General features: G+C 41.7%; 1 protein-coding gene across 3 annotated transcripts in view; it reads right to left on the bottom strand.

The window, feature by feature from the left end:
* LOC129865871 (ankyrin-2-like) overlaps positions 1 to 25,689 on the bottom strand; it is a 322,666-nt gene that overhangs the window by 208,723 nt on the left and 88,254 nt on the right. The window contains exon 1 of one of the 3 annotated variants that reach the window (XM_055938929.1): positions 14,608 to 14,902. The exons of the other annotated variants lie outside the window; for them this stretch is intronic. Within the exon in view, the coding sequence (XP_055794904.1) occupies positions 14,608 to 14,694 (87 nt within the window). The 5' untranslated portion in view covers positions 14,695 to 14,902. Of the gene's footprint in view, positions 1 to 14,607; positions 14,903 to 25,689 lie in introns of those variants that run through there. 3 annotated transcript variants of the gene reach the window in all.

Below are 25,689 nucleotides of genomic sequence, written 5' to 3'. Positions count from 1 at the left end.
TGATAAGTTTCTACAACTTGATTGGAGTCCACCTGTGGTAAATTCAATTGATTGAACATGATTTGGAAAGGCATACACCTGTCTATATAAGGTCCCACAGTTGACAGTGCATGACAGAGCAAAAACCAAGCCATGAGGGTCGAAGGAATTGTCGGTAGAGCACAGAGACAGGATTGTGTCGAGGCACAGATCTGGGGAAGTGTACCAAAAAAGTTTGGCAACATTGAAGGTCCCCAAGAACACAGTGGCCTCCATCATTCTTAAACGGAAGAAGTTTGAAGCCACCAAGACTCTTCCTTGAGCTGCCGCTGCGCAATCGCGGGAGAAGGGCATTGGTCAGGGAGGTGACCAAGAACCCGATGGTCACTCTGACAGAGTTCTGGAGTTCCTCTGTGGAGATGGGAGAACCTTCCAGAAGGACAACCATCTCTGCAGCACTCCAACAATCAGGCATTTACGGTAGAGTGGCCAGACGAAAGCCAATCCTCAGTAAAAGGCACATGACAGCCCGCTTGGAGTTTGCCAAAAGGCACCTAAAGACTCTCAGACCATGAGAAACAAGATTCTCTTGTCTGACGAAACCAAGATTGAACTATTTTGCCTGAATGCCAAGCGTCACATCTGGAGGAAACCTGGCATCATCCCTAAGGTGAAGCATGGTGGTGGCAGCATCTGTGGGGATGTTTTTCAGCGGCAGGGACTGGGAGACTAGTCAGGATCAAGGCAAAGATGAACGGAGCAATGTACAGAGAGATCGTTGATGAAAACCTGCTCCAGAGCACCCAGGACCTCAGACTGGGACAAAGGTTCACCTTCCAACAGGACAACGACCTCTAAGCACACAGCCTTGCGTGGCCCAGCCAGAGCCTGGACTTGAACCCGATCAATGGGAGAAACTCCCCAAATACAGGTGTGCCAATCTTGTAGAATCATACCTAAGAAGACTCGAGGCTGTAATTGCTGCCAAAGGTGTGTCAACAAAGCACTGAGTAAAGAGTCTGAAAACTTATGTAAATGTAATATTTCAGTTTTATATTTTTAAGAAATTAGCAAACATTTCGAAAAACCTGTTTTTGCTTTGTCATTATGGTGTGTAGATTGATGAGGGGAAAAATAATTTAATACATTTTAGAATAAGGCTTTAATGTAACAAAATGTCGAAAAAGTCAAGGGGTCTGAATACTTTCCGAATACACTATAGCTTGGTAAGAGCTTCATAAGTGCTTCATAAGAGCTTCATAAGTGCTTCATAAGAGCTTTGGGAAACCATATAATCACAACCAAATCATGTTCGCCTTCAAGGACACAAACAGGTCCTAGCACTCTTGCCGTCCTCAGCATTTTAATCAGTACCTCCCAGCTGCTGAAACACTGTAAAGTGCAAAACACCTGACGTCACCTAAACCAGAGAGCCTCAATCGATCCGGAGCAGCACCCTTGGAATGGGTCCCAAGGCATTACTAATGGATCGATCGCCTCATCCATAATTAACCCTTGGCTGGCTGTTCTCTGTCAGCAACATATTCAGGAGGAAGGCAAAGTGTTCATTAAGGTCAGTGTAAGCACTTTCTTCTATAGCACTCTAGAGTAGCTTTATGGATGTCATTCTCTGGCGGCGTCCCCAGTGGTACACTATTCCCTACATAGTGCACTACTTTTGATTCACCGTGTAGTAGTGCACTATATTTTGGGAATAGTGTACTATGGGCCCTGGAGTAGTGCACTATATTTTGGGAATAGTGTACTATGGGCCGTGGAGTAGTGCACTATATAGGGAATAGGGTGCTATGGGCCCTGGAGTAGTGCAATATATAGGGAATAGGGTACTACGGGCCCTGGAGTAGTGCACTATATAGGGAATGGGGTGCTATGGGCCCTGGAGTAGTGCACTATATAGGGAATAGGGTGCTACGAGCCCTGGAGTAGTGCACTATATAGGGAATGGGGTGCTACGGGCCCTGGAGTAGTGCACTATATAGGGAATAGGGTGACATTTACGACTGAGCTTCTGTCAACAGTAGACCACTCAGCACAGAGCCCGGGGTCATAACGCATTGTCCAGTGTGTCCACTATAGAGTGGGGTCGATCACAGTTCATTACATATGATGATTGGGATTTAACTTGGCGTCTATATAAATAGTATGGAGAAACACTTCTCAGTAATAGACTGCTATGATGGTCTCAGTCTTCGAGTAGTCTATGGAGCAGAGAGATATTGATGTTTTTTATACCTCCAGACCCAACAGCTCCTCACCACACAGCCTGGCCCTCAAGCAGACAGAGAGTAAACAGAGAGGAGACCCTCCCCATCCCAACAACAACCTCGCTTTCTTTCTCTCATTCTCTCCATCGCATCTCTATCTGTTCTCTGATATGTGTCTGTTCTTTCTTTCTTTTTCTTTCTCCCTCTCTGTTTTCTTCACCTCTGCATATCGAGACAATAGATAGTGGGATGCGGGATGTTTGTGGGGGGATGAGAGAAGGAGAGAGGGAGAGGAGAGAGGGAGACAGTGAGAGGGAGACAGTGAGAGGCAGACAGTGAGAGGGAGACAGTGAGAAGGAGAGAGTGAGAGGAGAAAGTGAGAGAAAGGTGAGATGGAGAGAAGGAGAAAGGGAGATAGTGAGAGATGGAGAGAAGGAGAGAGGGAGAGGAGAGAGGGAGACAGTGAGAGGGAGAGAGTGGGAGGAGAATGTGAGAGAAAGGTGAGAGAGTGAGAAGGAGAGTGAGAGATGGAGAGAGAGAGAGCAGGGCGGGGATACTGCTAGCCCCCCTCACCCCTGTCTGGCCTTGTCTCTCATTTTATTGAACAAGAGATTATTCCAGACAGACAGATGAGGTACCAAACACACACACACGCACACACACACACACCCAGACACACACACACACACGGATGCTCGCCTCAGCCAGTGGAACATAATCATATTGTGTTGTCCTTTAGAATGGAGACAGTAAGGATGTGGCGTTGGAGACTATTGAACATGACGAGCACATACAGACGTAAAACAGAACTTTCTCCCCACTCCTTTTAACTGGTGAAGATGAACGGTGAACCGGAACACCTGAAGGCACTTAGTTCTGAAGGCCCATCCTCTGTTAAACGCCGCCAATTTGTCTGGGGAGTTATTCCGACGCAAATCAAAGAGGACACTCAAGCGGCCCAGTAATTCTGAGAGGGCGGTCGATGCCTCTTCTCCTATTAGGATCAACCAGCAGCTAGCAATCACAGCATCTGTGAAGTGCAGCGTAAACTCTGTAATATCTCACTTTCCACCTTCCAACCACGGGAGTCAACTATCTCACTTTCCACCTTCCAACCACGGGAGTCGAATATCTCACTTTCCACCTTCCAACCACGGGAGTCAAATATCTCACTTTCCACCTTCCAACCACGGGAGTCGAATATCTCACTTTCCACCTTCCAACCACGGGAGTCAACTATCTCACCTTCCAACCACGGGAGTCAACTATCTCACTTTCCACCTTCCAACCATGGGAGTCAACTATCTCACTTTCCACCTTCCAACCATGGGAGTCGAATATCTCACTTTCCACCTTCCAACCACGGGAGTCGAATATCTCACTTTCCACCTTCCAACCACGGGAGTCGAATATCTCACTTTCCACCTTCCAACCATGGGAGTCGAATATCTCACTTTCCACCTTCCAACCACGGGAGTCAACTATCTCACTTTCCACCTTCCAACCACGGGAGTCGAATATCTCACTTTCCACCTTCCAACCACGGGAGTCAACTATCTCACTTTCCACCTTCCAACCACGGGAGTCAACTATCTCACTTTCCACCTTCCAACCATGGGAGTCGAATATCTCACTTTCCACCTTCCAACCACGGGAGTCGAATATCTCACTTTCCACCTTCCAACCATGGGAGTCGAATATCTCACTTTCCACTTCCCAGTATAGGACGAGTCAACAACATTATTTGGTTATGAATTAACAGAATATGAACTTTGAAAATTGAGATTTTCCCTGCACAGTTACTTTCACAGTGAAGATGCCTCGAGGCTACGTCTGCTAATGTCTTGTTGCACCTGGATGGCTGGTGAGGCTGATCCAATAGGATAGCATGAGGGGGAAATGAAGTTTCATCAGGTAGCTAATTAGACCATGTTCATTCATTATTTATGTATTTCTTCAGGTCTTAGTTATATCGTTTTATGATGAGATTTTTTGAATGGAAATGTTTATTAGACATTTACTTGATTATGATTGCCAAGCCGATCAGAAAGAGTAGGAGGAAACAGAGTGATAGAGACCGGAAACTGGAGATCACAGCGTTAGCTTGCTAGCTACCCTGTTGAAAACAGAGATTCATTTTCTAACCATAATCCTGATCACACAACAAGCATACGAGTGTCAGGGACAAACAGAGGTGAAAATCCCAGAGTATTTGTTTCTTTCCACTGTAACAATACAACGACACCGCAGTACTGGAGACGCCCTTGAACTGCAGGACAGCAGCCAGAACAAGAGATCACACTTTATTCATCAGAAAATGACACCCCCCCTTCATCAGCAAACAGATTAACTGTCTCTTTCATCTTGAAAAGTATGTGTGTGTGTGTGTGTGTGTGTGTGTGTGTGTGTGTGTGTGTGTGTGTGTGTGTGTGTGTGTGTGTGTGTGTGTGTGTGTGTGTGTGTGTGTGTGTGTGTGTGTGTGTGTGTGTGTGTGTGTGTGTGTGCGTGTGAGAGTGTGTGTGTGTGTGTTACTGGAAAGTACAGTTCTCAGGGCTTTTAGACCAACCAGGGTATTATTTCAAAGACAGGGAATCAATCAGAAAGTGAAGACTTAACAGTAAAAATGAAAGGCGGAGATTAGAGAGCTTCAAAGGCATCGACACAGGAGAGCCAACAACTCACCGTACCGCAGTGCTATACAACTGTTATAACTTTACTGATGTTCTGATCTCTCTCTGTGTGTGTGTCTGTGTGTCTCTGTGTGTGTCTCTGTGTTTGTGTGTGTGTGTGTGTGTGTGTGTGTGTGTGTGTGTGTGTGTGTGTGTGTGTGTGTGTGTGTGTGTGTGTGTGTGTGTGTGTGTGTGTGTGTGTGTGTGTCTCCGTGTGTGTGTCACTGTGTGTGTGTGTGTGTTTCCGTGGGGCTGAGCACTGTAACACATTATAACTGCAGCATTGTATCAGTCTTAAGCAGACAGCCTCCCTCTGAGTCAATTGCCCTGCGATTAGAAGAGTCAGACAGCACAGATCAACAATCTGATAGACCCATTACTCGGTCACTGGTGCTGCACAAAGGTACCGCTGGGAAGGAGGGATGGAGAGAGGGAGGGAGAGATATATAGGGGGAGGGGAGGCAAGGGTGAGGGAGTGTATCAATAATTCAAACATTGATTCCTAATCTGCCAACTGGTATCCAAAGTTCCACAGAGAAGGGAAAAAACCTGGAACCTAATGTTGTACATTCAGCGTTAATGTGATTCCATCACCACCCTTTTCCACTTCTACATAAAATCCATGTAGCTCTTTAAAAAATGCTACATCTTAGCATCTCATGACATCGGCTTCACCTAAATCTCCATTGATTTGTCTCTTTTCATTCGCTACACTTAACAAGAAGATTAATATTTAATACATGTTGAAGTCCATCCTCTAGCCTATGAGTATAAGCCTGAGATATGGCAGAGATGGAGAGAAGACAGCGAGGGAGAGAGAGAGAGACTGACCTCAACCCAGTCTCTTAGAGCATTCACAGTCAGTCCACTGACACCCCTATCAGATCACATCAAAATCACACTCTACTTGAACAGAGCTATGCTCAATCATAAGGCATCAAAGCCAAAGGAACTGAATAATATTAAGAAACAATATAGATGGAAGGAAAGTAGTGTGGAAATCTACAAAAAAAACTGTTAGGCAACAACAAATTAAATCTCTTCTAGACAACTTCATGGACAAAATGTTACACTGTAATAGTGAAGGTGTAAGCTTAGCAGTAGAAAACCTAAACAGTATATTTGACATCTAAGCTTCCCTATCAAATCTAAAATTGTCAAGCAGACAACCTAAGAAAATGAACAACAACGACAAATGGTTTGATGAAGAATGCAAACACCTAAGAAAGAAATTGAAAAAGCTATCCAACCAAAAACAGAGACCCAGAAAACATGAGCCTACGCCTTCACTATGGTGAATCACTAAAACAATACAGAAATACACTACGTAAAAAGAAGGAACAGCACGTCAGAAATCAGCTCAATTTAAATGAAGAATCCATAGCATCTAACCACTTCTGGGAAAATTGGAAAACTCTAAACAAACAACAACACGAAGAGTTATCTATCCAAAACGGAGATGTATGGATAAACCACTTCTCCATTCTGTTTGTCTCTATAACAAAGAGCAAACAGCAACAGCAAAAACATATACATGATCAAATACAAATCTTAGAATCAACTATTAAAGACTACCAGAACCCACTGGATTCTCCAATTACATTGAATGAACTACAGGACAAAATACAAACCCTCCAACCCAAAAAGGCCTGTGGGGTTGATGGTATCCTAAATGATATGATCAAATATACAGATAGCAAATTCCAATTGGCTATACTTAAACTCTTTAACATAATCCTCAGCTCTGGCATATTCCCCAATATTTGGAACCAAGGACTGATCACCCCAATCCACAAAAGTTGAGACAAATTTGACCCCAATAACTACCGTGGGATATGCGTCAACAGCAACCTTGGGAAAATCCTCTGCATTATCATTAACAGCAGACTTGTACATTTCCTCAGTGAAAACAATGTACTGAGCAAATGTCAAATTGTCTTTTTACCAAATTACCATATGACAGACCATGTATTCACCCTGCACACGCTAATTCCCAAACAAACAAAACAAAACAAAGGCAAAGTCTTCTCATGCTTTGTTTATTTAAAAAAAGTGTTCCACTCAAATTGGCATTAGGGTCTGCTACACAAATTGATGAAGTAGTGTTTGGGGAAAAACATACAGTATAAAAAAATCCATGTACACAAACAACAAGTGTGCGGTTAAAAATGGCAAAAAACACACACGTTTCTTTCCACAGGGCCGGGGGTGAGACAGGGATGCAGCTTAAGCCCCACCCTCTTCAACATCTATATCAACGAATTGGCGAGGGCACAAGAACAGCCTACGAGAATCTAAAGTCAAATGTCTACTGTTTGCTGATGATCTGATGCTTCTGTCCCAAACCAAGGAGGGCCTACAGCAGCACCTAGATCTTCTGCACAGATTCTGTCAGACCTGGGCCCTGACAGTAAATCTCAGTAAGACAAAAATAATGGTGTTCCAAAAAAGGTCCAGTTGCCAGGACCACACATACAAATTCTATCTAGACAGCGGTGCCCAAGAGCACACAAAAAACTATACATACCTCGGCCTAAACATCAGCGCCACAGGTAACTTCCACGAAGCTGTGAACGATCTGAGAGACAAGGCAAAAAGGGCCTTCTATGCCATCAAAAGGAAGATAAAATTCGACATACTAATTAGGATCTGGCTAAAAATACTTGAATCAGTTATAGAACCCATTGCCCTTTATGGTTGTGAGGTCTGGGGTCCGCTCACCAACCAAGAATTCACAAATGCTTGAAGAGCAGAATTAGTCCGATACCCGCTAATTATCAAAATCCAGAAAAAAGCCGTTAAATTCTACAACCACCTAAAAGGAAATGATTCCCAAACCTTCCATAACAAAGCCATCACCTACAGAGAAATGAACCTGGAGAAGAGCCCCCTAAGCAAGCTGGCCCCTAAGCAAGCTGGTCACCAGGATAGCTACACAATTAGACCCAACCAAATAATGAGAAAACAAAACCACTGTGAACCAAACTTAAGGAAATCTTTGACTATGTACAGACTCAGTGAGCATAGCCTTGCTATTGAGAAAGGCCGCCGAAGGCAGACCAGGCTCTCAAGAGAAGACAGGCTATGTGCACACTGCCCACAAAATGAGGTGTAAACTGAGCTGCACTTCCTACATCCTGCCAAATGTATGACCATATTGGAGACACATATTGGTGCCGCTAGCGGCACTCCTCCCACACTCCATTGAAAAGGCAGAGCGGCAAATTAAAAAAATACATTTTTTTTTAATATTTAACTTTCACACAACCTGTTGGGGATGGGGGCGCTGTTTAGACTATTTATGCTAATGTGGCTAATTTTTTAAACGGCTTCCCACAAAATCCTTGATCGTACAATATGCATATTATTATTATTATTGGATAGAAAACAGTCTATAGTTTCTATAGGAGTTGAAATTTTGTCTCTAAGTGGAACAGAGCCCATTCTACAGCAATTTCCCTGACATGGAGTCAGATTTGAGAAATGTTGGCCACTTTTCTGAAGTCAGTTAAAAGGGCACTGTCGTTGCTATGACTATACGGACACTTCTTACGTCTTCCCCTGGATGCCTTTACGTGATGACGATTCCAACGGGGTCGATTGCTCGTTCACAGGCCCTACAAATGAAAAAAACCTTTAGCTAGCAAGTCTTTTCTTGCTGCGTAACGCGCGTGGAAGACACCGACCCTCTCCTGTTCCAAGCGTTAGTTTAGCCTGTTATATTTCTCCGGTCATCTTTTCACTCGTTATAGGAGTTACAAACATCATGAAGTAGTTAATTTAAAGCGTTTTATAGCAATTTATATCCGTTTAGTGCGATTTTGGGACATTTATTTTTGCAACGATGTGAAAAGTTGGGCACGCTTTTCAGTTCATCCCGAACGCAGTTGACATTTCCACATGGCAAGAGGACAGCTTTCCACCAAAAGACGATTTCTCCCAAGAAAGGATCCTTTGCCCAAGATACTGATGGAAGAACAGCTCAAGGTAGGACATTTTTATTATGATAAATCGTGTTTCTGTCGAAACATTTTAGTGGCTTAGGACGCCATGTTTTTTGACGTAGCTTCGCTTGGCGCAAACTGTATTGAAAAGTAAGGATAAATTAAAAAATGTAATAACGCAATTGTATTAAGAATTAAATTGTCTATCAATCCCTGTCCACCCTATATTTTTTAGTCACGTTTATGAGTATTTATGTATAAGAGTAGATCACTGTCTAAGTGGCGCAAGGACAAATTCTGACCAGCTGAGTTACATTTCACATTGTCTAACCATGATTTTGGTGGCTAAATATAAACATTTTCGATCAAACTGTATATGCATGTTGTAATGTGATGTTACAGGAGTGTCATCGGAAGAATTCTGAGAAGGTTAGTGAAAAAATTAATATCTTTTGGCGATGTTGACTTTTATCGCTCACTTTGGCTAGAATCAATGCTGGGCTGCTAATTGCTATGTGCTAAGCTAATATAACGATTTATTGTGTTTTCGCTGTAAGACACTTAGAAAATCTGAAATATTGTCTGTATTCACAGGATCTGTGTCTTTCGATTCGTGTATGCTGTGTATTTTTACGAAATGTTTGATGATTAGTAGTTAGGTAAACACGTTGCTCATTGTAATTATTCTAGTCCATTTGTGATGGTGGGTGCAATTGTAAACTATGCCATCTACCTGAAATATGCACTTTTTTCTAACAAAACCTATCCCATACCATAAATATGTTATCAGACTGTCATCTAATGAGTTTTTTTGTTGGTTAGGGGCTATAAATATCTTAGTTTAGCCGAATTGGTGATGGCTACTGGTGTTGGTGGACAAATAAAAGATGGTGGATTATGCTAATGTGTTTTTAGGTAATAGATGTACATCTTTACATATTGTGTCTTCCCTGTAAAACATTTTAAAAATCGGAAATGTTGACTGGATTCACAAGATCTGTGTCTTTCATTAGCTGTATTGGACTTTAATGTGTGAAAGTTAAATATTTTAAAAATATATTTTTTTTGAATTTCGCGGCACTGGTTTTTCAGTGGGGGGGGGGGGGGGGGGTGCCGCTAGCGCCACGCTGATCCTAGACAGGTTAACAAGTCCAATACAGCATATGAAAGGCAGACATCTTGTGAATCTAGCCAACATGTCCGATTTTTAAAATGTTTTACAGGGAAGACAAAATATGTAAATCTATTAGCTAACCACCTTAGCAAAAGACACCACTTTCTAACACCAATCAGTTTTTACGTCCATCACCAGCTATCACTAATTCGACCAAATGAAGATATATATAGCCACTAACCAAGAAACAACTTCCTAAGATGACAGTCTGATAACATATTTATTGTATAGCATATGTTTTTTTTGAAAAATGTGCATATTTATGGTATAAATCATAAATTACATTTCAGCTACACTCAAAAATGGCACCGAAAGCAGCCATAACATTTACAGACACCAACATCAAATACCTAATTACTCCTCATAAAACATTTCTGAGAAATACATACTGTGCAGCAATTGAAAAACAGGATTCTTGTGATTCCAGACAATATTTCCAATTTATGAAATGTTTAACATTGAAAACTAAATGTAGCGCTAAATTAGCATAGCCACGCCAGACAGACACACTTGGGCGCGCGCGACCAGTTGACATGCACGACAGATATATGAAATAACATTATAAATTTGGTCTTACTTTGGCTGATCTTTCATCAGAATGTTGATCAAGTTGTCCTTAGTCCAGAAGAGTCGTTCAATCCATTCAGAATGGCAACTTTCCATCTTCATTTAGCAGGGGTACTAGTCGAGTGGCATGGATCTCTCCAACGTAAACAAAGGAAACATTACGGAACACGGCAAAACTCCCGAAAAAATTCAAATAATCTGATTAAACTATATTGAAAAAACATACATTACGATGACATGGTCTCATTTATCAAATCAAATCCGAGCTGGAGATAGTTCACATCAGAAACGGCAGCAAAACAAAACATGATATCTCTCCCAAGTCGCGCGCTTCTGACTTCCTGAAATTGACGGTCACGCCAAAGAAATAGGTCTTATTTCACGTCAGAACAAGATAAACGCAAGATTTCTCTTCTGACGTCCTCTTGACACCCAGAGGAAGGCGTACGAGGTGTGTTTCGGGTCATAGGTGGCATGACCATGTATAGGCAGAGCGTTGAAGCGAGCATAAACATCTTGCATTTTACTTCCTGGTCGGGGAAAGTGCTGCCAAAGGACTTGTGTTCCACTCAGAGAAAAAATTAAAACGGTTTTAGAAACTATAGACTCTTTTCTATCCAATAGTATTAACAATATGCATATTGTAAGAGCAAAAATATATTAAGAGGCCGTTTGAAAATTTGCACATATTTTCCAGTTTTTCCAAAACGCCCCCTATAGCCCCTAACAGGTTAAATTCTACAACCACCTAAAAGGAAATGATTCCCAAACCTTCCATAACAAAGCCATCACCTACAGAGAAATGAACCTGGAGAAGAGCCCCCTAAGCAAGCTGGCCCCTAAGCAAGCTGGTCACCAGAATAGCTACACAATTAGACCCAACCAAATAATGAGAAAACAAAACCACTGTGACCCAAACTTAAGGAAATCTTTGACTATGTACAGACTCAGTGAGCATAGCCTTGCTATTGAGAAAGGCCGCCGAAGGCAGACCAGGCTCTCAAGAGAAGACAGGCTATGTGCACACTGCCCACAAAATGAGGTGGAAACTGAGCTGCACTTCCTACATCCTGCCAAATGTATGACCATATTGGAGACACATATTTCAAACAAATCCAATTTTGATCAACTCCCATATCTACTGGGTGAAATATCAGTGTGCCATCACAGCAGCAATATTTGTGACCTGTTGCCACAAGAAAAGGGCAACCAGTGAAGAACAAACACCATTGTAAATACAACCTATATTTATGTTTATTTATTTTCCCTTTTGTACTTCAACTATTTGCACATCACTACAACACTGTATATAGACATAATATGACATTTGAAATGTCTTGATTCTTTTAGAACTTTTGTGTGTAATGATTATTGTCCTTTTTTTATTTCACTTTATTTTATTTGTTTATTATCTATTTCACTTGCTCAGGCAATGATACGATGATGATGATTATATTATTATTATTATTTTACTATATCATTATAATATTATTATTATTATTATTATATTACTATATTATGTTATTATATATTATTATTGTATTATTATACACTGCTCAAAAAAATAAAGGGAACACTTAAACAACACAATGTAACTCCAAGTCAATCACACTTCTGTGAAATCAAACTGTCCACTTAGTAAGCAACACTGATTGACAATAAATTTCACATGCTGTTGTGCAAATGGAATAGACAAAAGGTGGAAATTATAGGCAATTAGCAAGACACCCCCCAAAACAGGAGTGATTCTGCAGGTGGTGACCACAGACCACTTCTCAGTTCCTATGCTTCCTGGCTGATGTTTTGGTCACTTTTGAATGCTGGCGGTGCTCTCACCCTAGTGGTAGCATGAGACGGAGTCTACAACCCACACAAGTGGCTCAGGTAGTGCAGTTCATCCAGGATGGCACATCAATGCGAACTGTGGCAAAAAGGTTTGCTGTGTCTGTCAGCGTAGTGTCCAGAGCATGCAGGCGCTACCAGGAGACAGGCCAGTACATCAGGAGACGTGGAGGAGGCCGTAGGAGGGCAACAACCCAGCAGCAGGACCGCTACCTCCGCCTTAGTGCAAGGAGGTGCACTGCCAGAGCCCGGCAAAATTACCTCCAGCAGGCCACAGACTCCATGAGGGTGGTATGAGGGCCCAACGTCCACAGGTGGGGGTTGTGCTTACAGCCCAACACCGTGCAGGACGTTTGGCATTTGCCAGAGAACACCAATATTGGCAAATTCGCCACTGGCGCCCTGTGCTCTTCACAGATGAAAGCAGGTTCACACTGAGCACATGAGCACATGTGACAGACGTGACAGAGTCTGGAGACGCCGTGGAGAACGTTCTGCTGCCTGCAACATCCTCCAGCATGACCGGTTTGGCGATGGGTCAGTCATGGTGTGGGGTGGCATTTCTTTGTGGGGCCGCACAGCCCTCCATGTGCTCGCCAGAGGTAGCCTGACTGCCATTAGGTACCGAGATGAGATCCTCAGACCCCTTGTGAGACCATATGCTGACACATGCACATTTGTGGCCTGCTGGAGGTCATTTTGCAGAGCGCTGGCAGTGCACCTCCTTGCACAAAGGCGGAGGTAGCGGTCCTGCTGCTGGGTTGTTGCCCTCCTACGGCCTCCTCCACGTCTCCTGATGTACTGGCCTGTCTCCTGGTAGCGCCTGCATGCTCTGGACACTACGCTGACAGACACAGCAAACCTTTTTGCCACAGTTCGCATTGATGTGCCATCCTGGATGAACTGCACTACCTGAGCCACTTGTGTGGGTTGTAGACTCCGTCTCATGCTACCACTAGAGTGAGAGCACCGCCAGCATTCAAAAGTGACCAAAACATCAGCCAGGAAGCATAGGAACTGAGAAGTGGTCTGTGGACACCACCTGCAGAATCACTCCTTTTTGGGGGGTGTCTTGCTAATTGCCTATAATTTCCACCTTTTGTCTATTCCATTTGCACAACAGCATGTGAAATTTATTGTCAATCAGTGTTGCTTCCTAAGTGGACAGTTTGATTTCACAGAAGTGTGATTGACTTGGAGTTACATTGTGTTGTTTAAGTGTTCCCTTTATTTTTTTGAGCAGTGTATTATATTATATTATTATTATATATTATTATTATTATAGTAGTATTATATATTCTTATTATATTGTTATATTATATTCTTATTCTTATATATTCTTATATTATATTATTATTATTATATATTATTATTATAATAGTATATTTTCATATTATTATATTATATGTATTATTATATTATTATTTTAAAAGAGGAACACTTGGAGGCAGGTTCTTATGGAAGCAAAATCATATCTAGATGATCTCAGTCAAACACACACACAGGGACCCACCCTTGTCAGTTTGTGACAGTAGCCTCCACCCTAACAAAGGTGGGAACAACAACAGAAACACACTAGAGAAAAAGGGAAGGAGAGAGAAAGAGAAAGAGAGAGAGAAAGAAAGAGAGAGACAGAGAGAAAGAAAGAGAGAGACAGAGAGACAGAGAGACAGAGACAGAGACAGAGACAGAGACAGAGAGAGAGAGAGAGAGAGAGAGAGAGAGAGAGAGAGAGAGAGAGAGAGAGAGAGAGAGAGAGAGAGAGAGAGAGAGAGAGAGAGAGAGAATGAAGAGAAAACCCTTACCAGCACTTCTCCAACAGCTTTTATTCTGGAAAGATCAGCCACACACCCATCATCACAAATCAAGCCCACCAATGATGCTTTTCCAATATCCAAAACAACTAACCCCCAACACACACATACACTCCTAACTGCACCTGCAGCCTCCTCAGAGCGGTGAGCGCTCCACACCAGCATCCAAGTAGCGCTGTGCTTCCACCAGCCAACTGCCCCAGTCACCAGGGACAGGAGCTGCAAGCAGTAGCTGCTGCCCACAAACAGAGGTCCAGAGCCAGATTCACAGACCTCAACCTCCTCCTGGACCCTTCAGCCTCTGGAGCTCCAGCGCTAATCCACCACTAATGCTAACAGGCTAACCAGGTCAGAGGTGTGTTAGCCAGTCCAAGTTGTCCATCTTTATTTTACCTTTTTGGGTCTCTTCCTCCTCTGGCCAAGCCCGTTGAGCCTATCCCCAGCCTCCATCCGGTAGTGGGACTGAGAGTCCTCGCTCATCCTCTACCACCAATCCAACCACTCACTCAATTTCTTTTCCTCTTTTTCTTTCTGTCTCTTTTTTCCTCCAGTGAAAACCACTGAAGTGGCGCTCTTCAGCTCTTCTCAACCAGCAGAGCTCTCTCTACCCAACCTCCCTCGGTTTTCTGTAGTCCACAGTGACCGTGTAGCGACCAGCCAGGGACGGGGGCGTGGTAGAGCGAGAAAGAGGGAGGGGGGCAGGAGAGTGAGGAGCAGGGTGGGAGGGAGGGGGAAACCACAATGGTGTTGCCATGGCAGCAGCTGCCACCAATGTTTATCTGAAGAGTGTGTGCTGGCAAACCAGATTTCTCCCAGTCACTACACCAGTAAAATGTACCAGCGTTCAACTGGCTTCTGGATTATCTTTCAAATCGAGGTGGGGACTTATGGGGTGAAACTAGCGGAGAACAACATTAAGTAGGATCAACAAAGCCATATAAATGGCTTTATTTAACTGCTTTTATCAAGTAACAATGCTTTTAAAATGACTCATAAAACAGAGCCACTATAACAACCAATTTACAGCATTAAAACTTTATCCTCGTCCCTTTTCAAAATAAAACCCAGTCGCCCGTTGCTGTCTTTTTTTCCAAGTACTGTATACTCTTAGAAAAAAGGGTTCCAAAAGGGTTCTCTCGTACCTTCGCTATTTTGGTTCCAAGTAGAACCCTTTTCGGTTCCTGTGGAAAGGGTTTCTACGCGGAACCAAAAAGGGTTCTACCTGCCACCAAAAAGGGTTCTTACAGAGACAGCCGAAGAACCATTTTTGGTTTTAGAGAGCATCTATTCTGTTTCTTAAATGTGTGTATGCCCCAACCCCTCCCTAAATACAATCTAGGCTTTATTGGTGCCTTTGAAAACCCAGATTCTCTATGTCTTAATGATAGCCTTGGGTGATGACCAGGAGGCACCGCTGTTGAAACAGCATCACATTAACAGAGATGAGAGCCCCCTCCTCCTTCTCTTCTCTACTTCATCCCTCCCTCACACATAGATGATGTGGAGATCAAGATCTACAACAAAACGGAAAAATATGAGGAAGAAACAGAGAAGAAGAAGAGAGCTCTCTCTCTCTCTCTCTCTCTCTCTCTCTCGCTCTCGCTCGCTCTCTCGCTCTCTCGCTCGCTCTCTCGCTCGCTCTCTCTCTCCTCCTCTCTCTCTCTCTCTCCTCTCTCTCTCTCTCTCTCTCTCTCTCTCTCTCTCTCCTCCTCCTCTCTCTCTCTCTCTCTCTCTCTCTCATCGTCTCTCTTTCCTTTCCCTGACACTCTCTCCCTCCGCTCTCTCTTACACGCTCCACCACTACACCCCCTCTCCTATATTTCTGTTCATCACTTCCAAATCCCATCGTTCAAGCGTGCGATTCCAGCCTATTCCTGGTTCAGTCTGGTAACTCCGCTCCAGACACCCCTCGCCCCTCCTCCTCTCTCCTCATCCTCCCTCCCCCTGACACCAGTCATCACCCCCAGTGACAGCTCCCAGAGAGGGCCATGTGAGGTGACCATGCTGGGGACAGATGTTAGCCATAACTAATAACTCACCTCCCCTTTGTTGATGAATAAAACGGTGTCGAATGGCAGCTTATAAACCTATGAAGGGATAGAGGGCCTCCAGAAAGTATTCACGTCCACATTTTGTTTTCACAGCCTGAATTAAAAATGGATTACATTTAGATGTTTTGTCACTGGCCTACACACAATACACCATAATGTCAAAGTGGAAATATGTTTTTAGAAATTTTTACTAAATAATTTTAAAAAACTTTGTTATGGCAAGCCTATATACGTTCAAGAGTTAACTTAAAACCTGTTGAGGATGGGGGCGCTGTTGAGACTATTTATGCTAATCGGGTAATTTTTTAAACGGCTTCCCACAAAATCCTTGATCGTACAATATGCATATTATTATTATTATTGGATAGAAAACAGTCTATAGTTTCTATAGGAGTTGAAATTTTGTCTCTAAGTGGAACAGAGACCATTCTACAGCAATTTCCCTGACATGGAGTCAGATTTCAGAAATGTTGGCCACTGTTCTGGAGTCAGTTAAAAGGGCACTGTTATTGCTATGACTATACGGACACTGCTTACGTCTTCCCCTGGATGCCTTTACGTGATGACGATTTCAATGGGGTCGATTGCGAGTTCACAGGCACTATAAATTAAAAAACCCTGTAGCTAGCAAGTCTTTTCTTGGTGCGTAACGCGCGTGGAGGACACCGACCCGCTCCTGTTCCAAGCGTTAGTTTAGCCTGTTATATTTCTCCGGTCATCTTTTTACTCGTTATAGGAGTTAAAAACATCATAAGGTAGTTAATTTAAAGCGTTTTATAGCAATTTATATCCGTTTAGTGCGATTTTGGGACATTTATTTTTGAAACGCTGTGAATAGCTGGGCACGCTTTTCAGTTCATCCCGAACGCAGTTGGCATTTCCACATGGCAAGAGGACAGCTTTCCACCAAAAGACGATTACTCCCAAGAAAGGATCCTTTGCCCAAGATACTGATGGAAGAACAGCTCAAAGTAGGACATTTTTATTATGATAAATCGTGTTTCTGTCGAAAAATTTTAGTGGCTTAGGACGCCATGTTTTTTGACGTAGCTTCGCTTGGCGCAAACTGTATTGAAAAGTAAGGATAAATTAAAAAATGTAATTCCGCAATTGTATTAAGAATTAAATTGTCTATCAATCCCTGTCCACCCTATATTTTTTAGTCACGTTTATGAGTATTTATGTATAAGAGTAGATCACTGTCTAAGTGGCGCAAGGACATTTTCTGACCAGCTGAGCTACATTTCACATTGTCTAACCATGATTTTGGTGCCTAAATATAAACATTTTCGATCAAACTCTATATGGATTGTGTAATATGATGTTACAGGAGTGTCATCTGAAGAATTCTGAGAAGGTTAGTGAAAAAATTAATATATTTTTGGCGATGTTGACGTTATCGCCCACTTTGGCTAGAATCAATGCTGGGCTGCTATGTGCTATGTGCTATGCTAATATAACGATTTATTGTGTTTTCGCTGTAAGACACTTAGAAAATCTGAAATATTGTCTGTATTCACAGGATCTGTGTCTTTCGATTAGTGTATGCTGTGTATTTTTACGAAATGTTTGATGATTAGTAAGTAGGTAAACACGTTGCTCATAGTAATTATTCTAGTCCATTTGTGACGGTGGGTGCAATTGTAACCTATGCCATCTACCTGAAATATGCACTTTTTTCTAACAAAACCTATCCCATACCATAAATATGTTATCAGACTGTCATCTGATGAGTTTTTTTCTTGGTTAGGGGCTATAAATATCTTAGTTTAGCCGAATTGGTGATAGCTACTGGTGTTGGTGGACAAATAAAAGATGGTGGATTATGCTAATGTGTTTTTAGGTAATAGATGTACATCTTTACATATTGTGTCTTCCCTGTAAAACATTTTAAAAATCGGACATGTTGACTGGATTCACAAGATCTGTGTCTTCCATTAGCTGTATTGGACTTTAATGTGTGAAAGTTAAATATTTAAAAAATATATATTTTTTGAATTTCGCGGCACTGGTTTTTCAGTGGGGGGGGGGGGGGGTGTGCCGCGGCACGCTCATCCTAGACAGGTTAACAAGTCACATAATAAGTTGCATGGACTCACTCTGTGTGCAATAATAGTGTTTAACATGATTTTTTAATGACTACCTCATTTCTGTACCCCACACATATAACTATCTGTAAGGTCCATCAGCTTCAACCACAAAGACCAGGGAGGTTTTCCAATGCCTCACAAAGAAGGGCACCTATTGGTAGATGGGTAAAAAAAAGCAGACATTGAATATCCCTTTAAGCATGGTGAAGTTATCAATTACACTTTGTATGGTGTTTCAATACACCCATACGAAGATACAAGCATCCTTCCTAACTCAGTTGCCGGAGGGGAAGGAAACCGTTTATGGATTTCACCATGAGGTTAATAGTGACTTTAAAACAGTTACAGAGTTTAATAATGGCTGTGATAGGAGAAAACTGTGGATGGATCAACAACATTGTAGTTACTCCACAATACTAACCTAAATGACAGCGTGAAAAGAAGGAAGCCTGTACAGAATACAAAATATGTAAAAACATGCATCCTGTTTGTAATAAGGCACTAAAGTAAAACTGCAAAAAATATGGCAAAAAAAGTAACTTTATGTCCTGAATACAAAGCGTTTGGGGCAAATCCAACACAACACATCACTGAATACCACTCATACCCATAACATGATGCAGCATGGTGGTGGCTGCATCATGTTATGGGTATACTTGTCATCGGCAAGGACTAGGGAGTTTTTAGGATAAAAAGAAACGGAATAGAGCTAAGCACAGGCAACATCCTAGAGGAAAACCTGCTTTCAAACACACTGGGAGATAAATTCATCATTCAGCAGGACAATAACCTAAAACACAAGGCCAAATATACACTGGAGTTGCTTACCAAGATGACGTTAAATGTTCCTGAGTTGCCTAGATATAGTTTTGACTTAAATCAGCTTGAAAATCTATATGTATGCCCACTATACAGTACAATACAGTTTATAAACCTATAAAGGGATTTGTATGTCAGCTATAAAGTACAATGAAGGTACATGACTCTGAAAGTGACTGGGTCCCATGCACTCTACATTAGCTTAATGCTAACACCAATTAAAGAGAGGGTCACGATTGTGTGCAAATCAAATACATTATATGGTGCACAGATTAACCAACCCAACCCTCTTTTGTGCCAACATGTGCATGCCTGGCACACACACACACACACACACACACACACACACACACACACACATTAATACATGTGTGTGTGTGTCTTGTCCGATAAACACTCCTGCGTAATCTTAGATTGTGTGCCTATAGAGAAGTGGTTGACATTGACTGTGTGTGCCCAGCTTGTGTGCATGCATCATGCATTCATGTGTGTCTATTGCCTTGTTTCTCTGCTTCCATTACCAGCTCCTTTGGCACAGCATGCCCGCCATGCCAGAGGGCACACCTGTGTGTGTTGGCACTGCACGCTGAGAGGAGTGAGGGATCGGGGTAGAGCCAAATGAAGGAGAAGAGAAGGAGGAGGCCAGGTTCTGATCCTCTCCTCCCTACTTTCTCTGACTAGTGCCAAACATACCAAAGGGGTGGAAATATCAATCAGTAATCATACTGCATCAGAGAGGTGGAAACATCAATCAGTAATCATACTGTATCAGAGAGGTGGAAACATCAATCAGTAATCATACTGCATTAGAGACATGGAAACATCAATCAGTAATCATACTGCATCAGAGACATGGAAACATCAATCAGTAATCATACTGCATTAGAGACATGGAAACATCAATCAGTAATCATACTGCATTAGAGACATGGAAACATCAATCAGTAATCATACTGCATTAGAGACATGGAAACATCAATCAGTAATCATACTGCATCAGAGAGGTGGAAACATCAATCAGTAATCATACTGCATCAGAGACATGGAAACAATAATCAGTAATCATACTGCATCAGAGACATGGAAACATCAATCAGTAATCATACTGCATCAGAGACATAGAAACAATCAGTAATCATACTGCATCAGAGACATGGAAACATCAATCAGTAATCATACTGAATCAGAGACATGGAAACATCAATAAGTAATCATACTGCATCGGAGAGGTGGAAACATCAATCAGTAATCATACTGCATCAGAGACATGGAAACATCAATCAGTAATCATACTGCATCAGAGACATGGAAACATCAATCAGTAATCATACTGCATCAGAGACATGGAAACATCAATCAGTAATCATACTGCATCAGAGACATGGAAACATCAATCAATAATCATACTGCATCGGAGACATGGAAACATCAATCAGTAATCATACTGCATCAGAGACATGGAAACATCAATCAGTAATCATACTGCATCAGAGACATGGAAACATCAATCAATAATCATACTGCATCAGAGAGGTGGAAACATCAATCAGTAATCATACTGCATCAGAGAGGTGGAAACATCAATCAGTAATCATACTGCATCAGAGAGGTGGAAACATCAATCAGTAATCATACTGCATCAGAGAGGTGGAAACATCAATCAGTAATCATACTGCATCAGAGAGGTGGAAACATCAATCAGTAATCATACTGCACCAGAGACATGGAAACATCAATCAGTAATCATACTGCATCAGAGACATGGAAACATCAATCAGTAATCATACTGCATCAGAGAGGTGGAAACAACAATCAGTAATCATACTGCATCAGAGACATGGAAACATCAATCAGTAATCATACTGCATCAGAGACATGGAAACATCAATCAGTAATCATACTGCATCAGAGAGGTGGAAACATCAATCAGTAATCATACTGCATCAGAGAGGTGGAAACATCAATCAGTAATCATACTGCATCAGAGAGGTGGAAACAACAATCAGTAATCATACTGCATTAGAGACATGGAAACATCAATCAGTAATCATACTGCATCAGAGACATGGAAACATCAATCAGTAATCATACTGCATCAGAGACATGGAAACATCAATCAGTAATCATACTGCATCAGAGAGGTGGTAACAACAATCAGTAATCATACTGCATCAGAGAGGTGGAAACATCAATCAATAATCATACTGCATCAGAGACATGGAAACATCAATCAGTAATCATACTGCATCAGAGAGGTGGAAACATCAATCAGTAATCATACTGCATCAGAGACATGGAAACAATAATCAGTAATCATACTGCATCAGAGAGGTGGTAACAACAATCAGTAATCATACTGCATCAGAGAGGTGGAAACATCAATCAATAATCATACTGCATCAGAGACATGGAAACATCAATCAGTAATCATACTGCATCAGAGAGGTGGTAACAACAATCAGTAATCATACTGCATCAGAGAGGTGGAAACATCAATCAATAATCATACTGCATCAGAGACATGGAAACATCAATCAGTAATCATACTGCATCAGAGACATGGAAACATCAATAAATAATCATACTGCATCAGAGAGGTGGAAACATCAATCAGTAATCATACTGCATCAGAGAGGTGGAAACATCAATCAGTAATCATACTGCATCAGAGACATGGAAACATCAATCAGTAATCATACTGCATCAGAGACATGGAAACATCAATCAATAATCATACTGCATCAGAGACATGGAAACATCAATCAGTAATCATACTGCATCAGAGACATGGAAACATCAATCAATAATCATACTGCATCAGAGAGGTGGAAACATCAATCAGTAATCATACAGCATCAGAGAGGTGGAAACATCAATCAGTAATCATACTGCATCAGAGAGGTGGAAACATCAATCAGTAATCATACTGCATCAGAGACATGGAAACATCAATCAGTAATCATACTGCATCAGAGACATGGAAACATCAATCAGTAATCATACTGCATCAGAGACATGGAAACAATAATCAGTAATCATACTGCATCAGAGATGTGGAAACATCAATCAGTAATCATACTGCATCAGAGACATGGACAATTCAATCAGTAATCATACTGCATCAGAGATGTGGAAACATCAATCAGTAATCATACTGCATCAGAGACATGGAAACATCAATCAGTAATCATACTGCATCAGAGAGGTGGTAACAACAATCAGTAATCATACTGCATCAGCGACATGGAAACATCAATCAGTAATCATACTGCATCAGAGACATGGAAACATCAATCAGTAATCATACTGCATCAGAGACATGGAAACATCAATCAGTAATCATACTGCATCAGAGAGGTGGTAACAACAATCAGTAATCATACTGCATCAGAGACATGGAAACATCAATCAGTAATCATACTGCATCAGAGAGGTGGTAACAAGAATCAGTAATCATACTGCATCAGAGAGGTGGAAACATCAATCAGTAATCATACTGCATCAGAGACATGGAAACAATAATCAGTAATCATACTGCATCAGAGACATGGAAACATCAATCAGTAATCATACTGCATCAGAGAGGTGGTAACAACAATCAGTAATCATACTGCATCAGCGACATGGAAACATCAATCAGTAATCATACTGCATCAGAGACATGGAAACATCAATCAGTAATCATACTGCATCAGAGACATGGAAACATCAATCAGTAATCATACTGCATCAGAGACATGGAAACAATAATCAGTAATCATACTGCATCAGAGACATGGAAACATCAATCAGTAATCATACTGCATCAGAGACATGGAAACATCAATAAGTAATCATACTGCATCGGAGACATGGAAACATCAATCAGTAATCATACTGCATCAGAGACATGGAAACAATAATCAGTAATCATACTGCATCAGAGACATGGAAACATCAATCAGTAATCATACTGCATCAGAGACATGGAAACAATAATCAGTAATCATACTGCATCAGAGACATGGAAACATCAATCAGTAATCATACTGCATCAGAGACATAGAAACATCAATCAGTAATCATACTGCATCAGAGACATGGGAACATCAATCAGTAATCATACTGCATCAGAGACATAGAAACATCAATCAGTAATCATACTGCATCAGAGACATGGAAACATCAATCAGTAATCATACTGCATCAGAGACATGGAAACAATAATCAGTAATCATACTGCATCAGAGACATGGAAACAATAATCAGTAATCATACTGCATCAGAGACATGGTAACAACAATCAGTAATCATACTGCATCAGAGACATGGGAACATCAATCAGTAATCATACTGCAACAGAGATGTGGTAACCACAACATCCAAACATCCTAATTAGTCCCTGTTCATTATAGATATAATTAGTATCTGTCCACCTGTTCAGTCTAGTCAGTATACTGTATGATCATGTTTATTTTCATTAGGAGTCTACTTAGGTATCTTTTTCATCAAGTAATTCATTGAATTCTACCATTTTCATCACATTGCTTATTATGAGTCCAGTTATAGATGTGTATTATCAATGAAACCTGGTCCACTGATAAACACTATATTCACGCTACATTAGGTTCTCTCTCTCTCAATGAACATTCACATTTCCTGTTTCTCTCCGTTTTATTAAAGTCATTGATCAGAAGTGGAGTAAAAGATATCAAACGATTTAAAGAGATATCAAACGATATCATATCAAGCAAGGTTATTATTGTAGACGAATAATCAATGAAACTGAAATATAATAATTAAGAAAAACACTTGAAAAACTAAAACTATACTGAAACTATTATATTTGACTGCAAAACTAACTACATTGAACAAAAATATAAACGCTACATGTAAAGTGTTGGTCCCATGTTTTATGAGCTGAAATAAAAATCCCAGAAATGTTCCATATGCACAAAAAGCTTATTTCTCTCAAATTTTGTGCACAAATTTGTTTACATCCTTGTTAGTGGAAATGTATTCTTTGCCAAGATAATGAGGAGTATTTCTTTCTGTAATAAAGCCCTTTTGTGGGAAAAACTATGTTTGGCTGGGCCTGGCTTCCCAGTGGGTGGGCCTGGCTCCCCAGTGGGTGGGCCTGACTGCCAAGTGGGTGGGCCTGGCTGCCAAGTGGGTGGGCCTGACTGCCAAGTGGGAGGGCCTGACTGCCAAGTGGCTGGGCCTGACTGCCAAGTGGGTGGGCCTGACTGCCAAGTGGGAGGGCCTGACTGCCAAGTGGGTGGGCCTGACTGCCAAGTGGGTGGGCCTGACTGCCAAGTGGGAGGGCCTGACTGCCAAGTGGGAGGGCCTATGCCCTCCCAGGCCCAGTCATGTGAAATCCAGATTATGGCCTAATTTATTTATTTCAATTGACTGACTTCCTTATATGAACTGTAACTCAGTAAAATCGTTGAAATCATCGCATGTTGCGTTTATATTTTTGTTCGGTATGAAATAAAATAAAAACATCAGAAATTATGTTAAGTTTCAGTTTTTTTTCGTTCTAAACTTTGGGCAAAAATCTAATGGCTTTCAAGCTTCTGGATCTGGTGGGTAAATACTGCCAGTAGATGGTGATGTGTCAAATAGACCTAGCTGGGGCATCACTATCACTGGTGAGGCAGGTAGACTAGTGGTTAAGATCATTGAAAGGTCACTTGTTTGAATCCCCAAGGTGAAAAATCTGTTAATATGCCCTTGAGCAAGACACTTAACCCAAATTGCTCAGAATACGAGCGTCTGCTCAGATGTAAAACTAGCGAACAGGGAAGACATCAGAAGGCGTGAGCGTGAACAATGGCGGCAGCAAAAGGTGAGTCCCTGTATGGAGTAGTTTTGAGCACATTGCTGGAAAGGACCATGTATTGTAGTGTCAGCAGCGTGTGTGGGACAGGAACAAAGGGAAAACCCAACCAACCTTAAAGAATCATACAAACAATTTGAGGATAAAGACAAGGTGAGACAGCCGCCAGATATTAGGAGCTGCAACGTCAGGATAACCAACCTTAGCAGTTTGCATAAAATAGCAGAAACATGGCAACCCAATTCAAATCAGTTTAAAAAGAGAAGAAGCACTGGTTAATTTATTAATCCAGTCTGTGATGAGCCAGCCTTCAGAAAATTCTACCAAACACCAAATGTAAAACTCCTGGCGCTGCTAGAGTAAACGGGTTGATTGCTTTGCAAATGGATACATGAACCCAGAAAGTTACGGAGATTCTGAAAGAGGCATAGAAAATAACCCTGTGTGTAGACAGATGGCACAAGAACGGACGGACTGCTTTGTTCATGGGCATATTAGCAGGCTTCACCCCTTCAACTAGGCACAGAATGTGTTGCTGATCCTCCATCAGGATTTAGCGCACACCGGAAAGGTAATTCACTGCAGATTAAACGGATGGGACATACCAGAGGAGAAGATCCTACTCATCGTAACTGACAACAGGGCGAACAGAGTCAAGGCTATCAAGCTATTGTAGAAGCGGTCAAGAGAATAC

The sequence above is a fragment of the Salvelinus fontinalis genome, chromosome 11 (assembly GCF_029448725.1).
Source record: "Salvelinus fontinalis isolate EN_2023a chromosome 11, ASM2944872v1, whole genome shotgun sequence".
Classification (NCBI taxonomy): Eukaryota; Metazoa; Chordata; class Actinopteri; order Salmoniformes; family Salmonidae; genus Salvelinus; species Salvelinus fontinalis.
The sequence above is the reverse complement of the archived record's forward strand: the minus strand, read 5'-3'. Positions and strand labels throughout refer to the sequence as shown.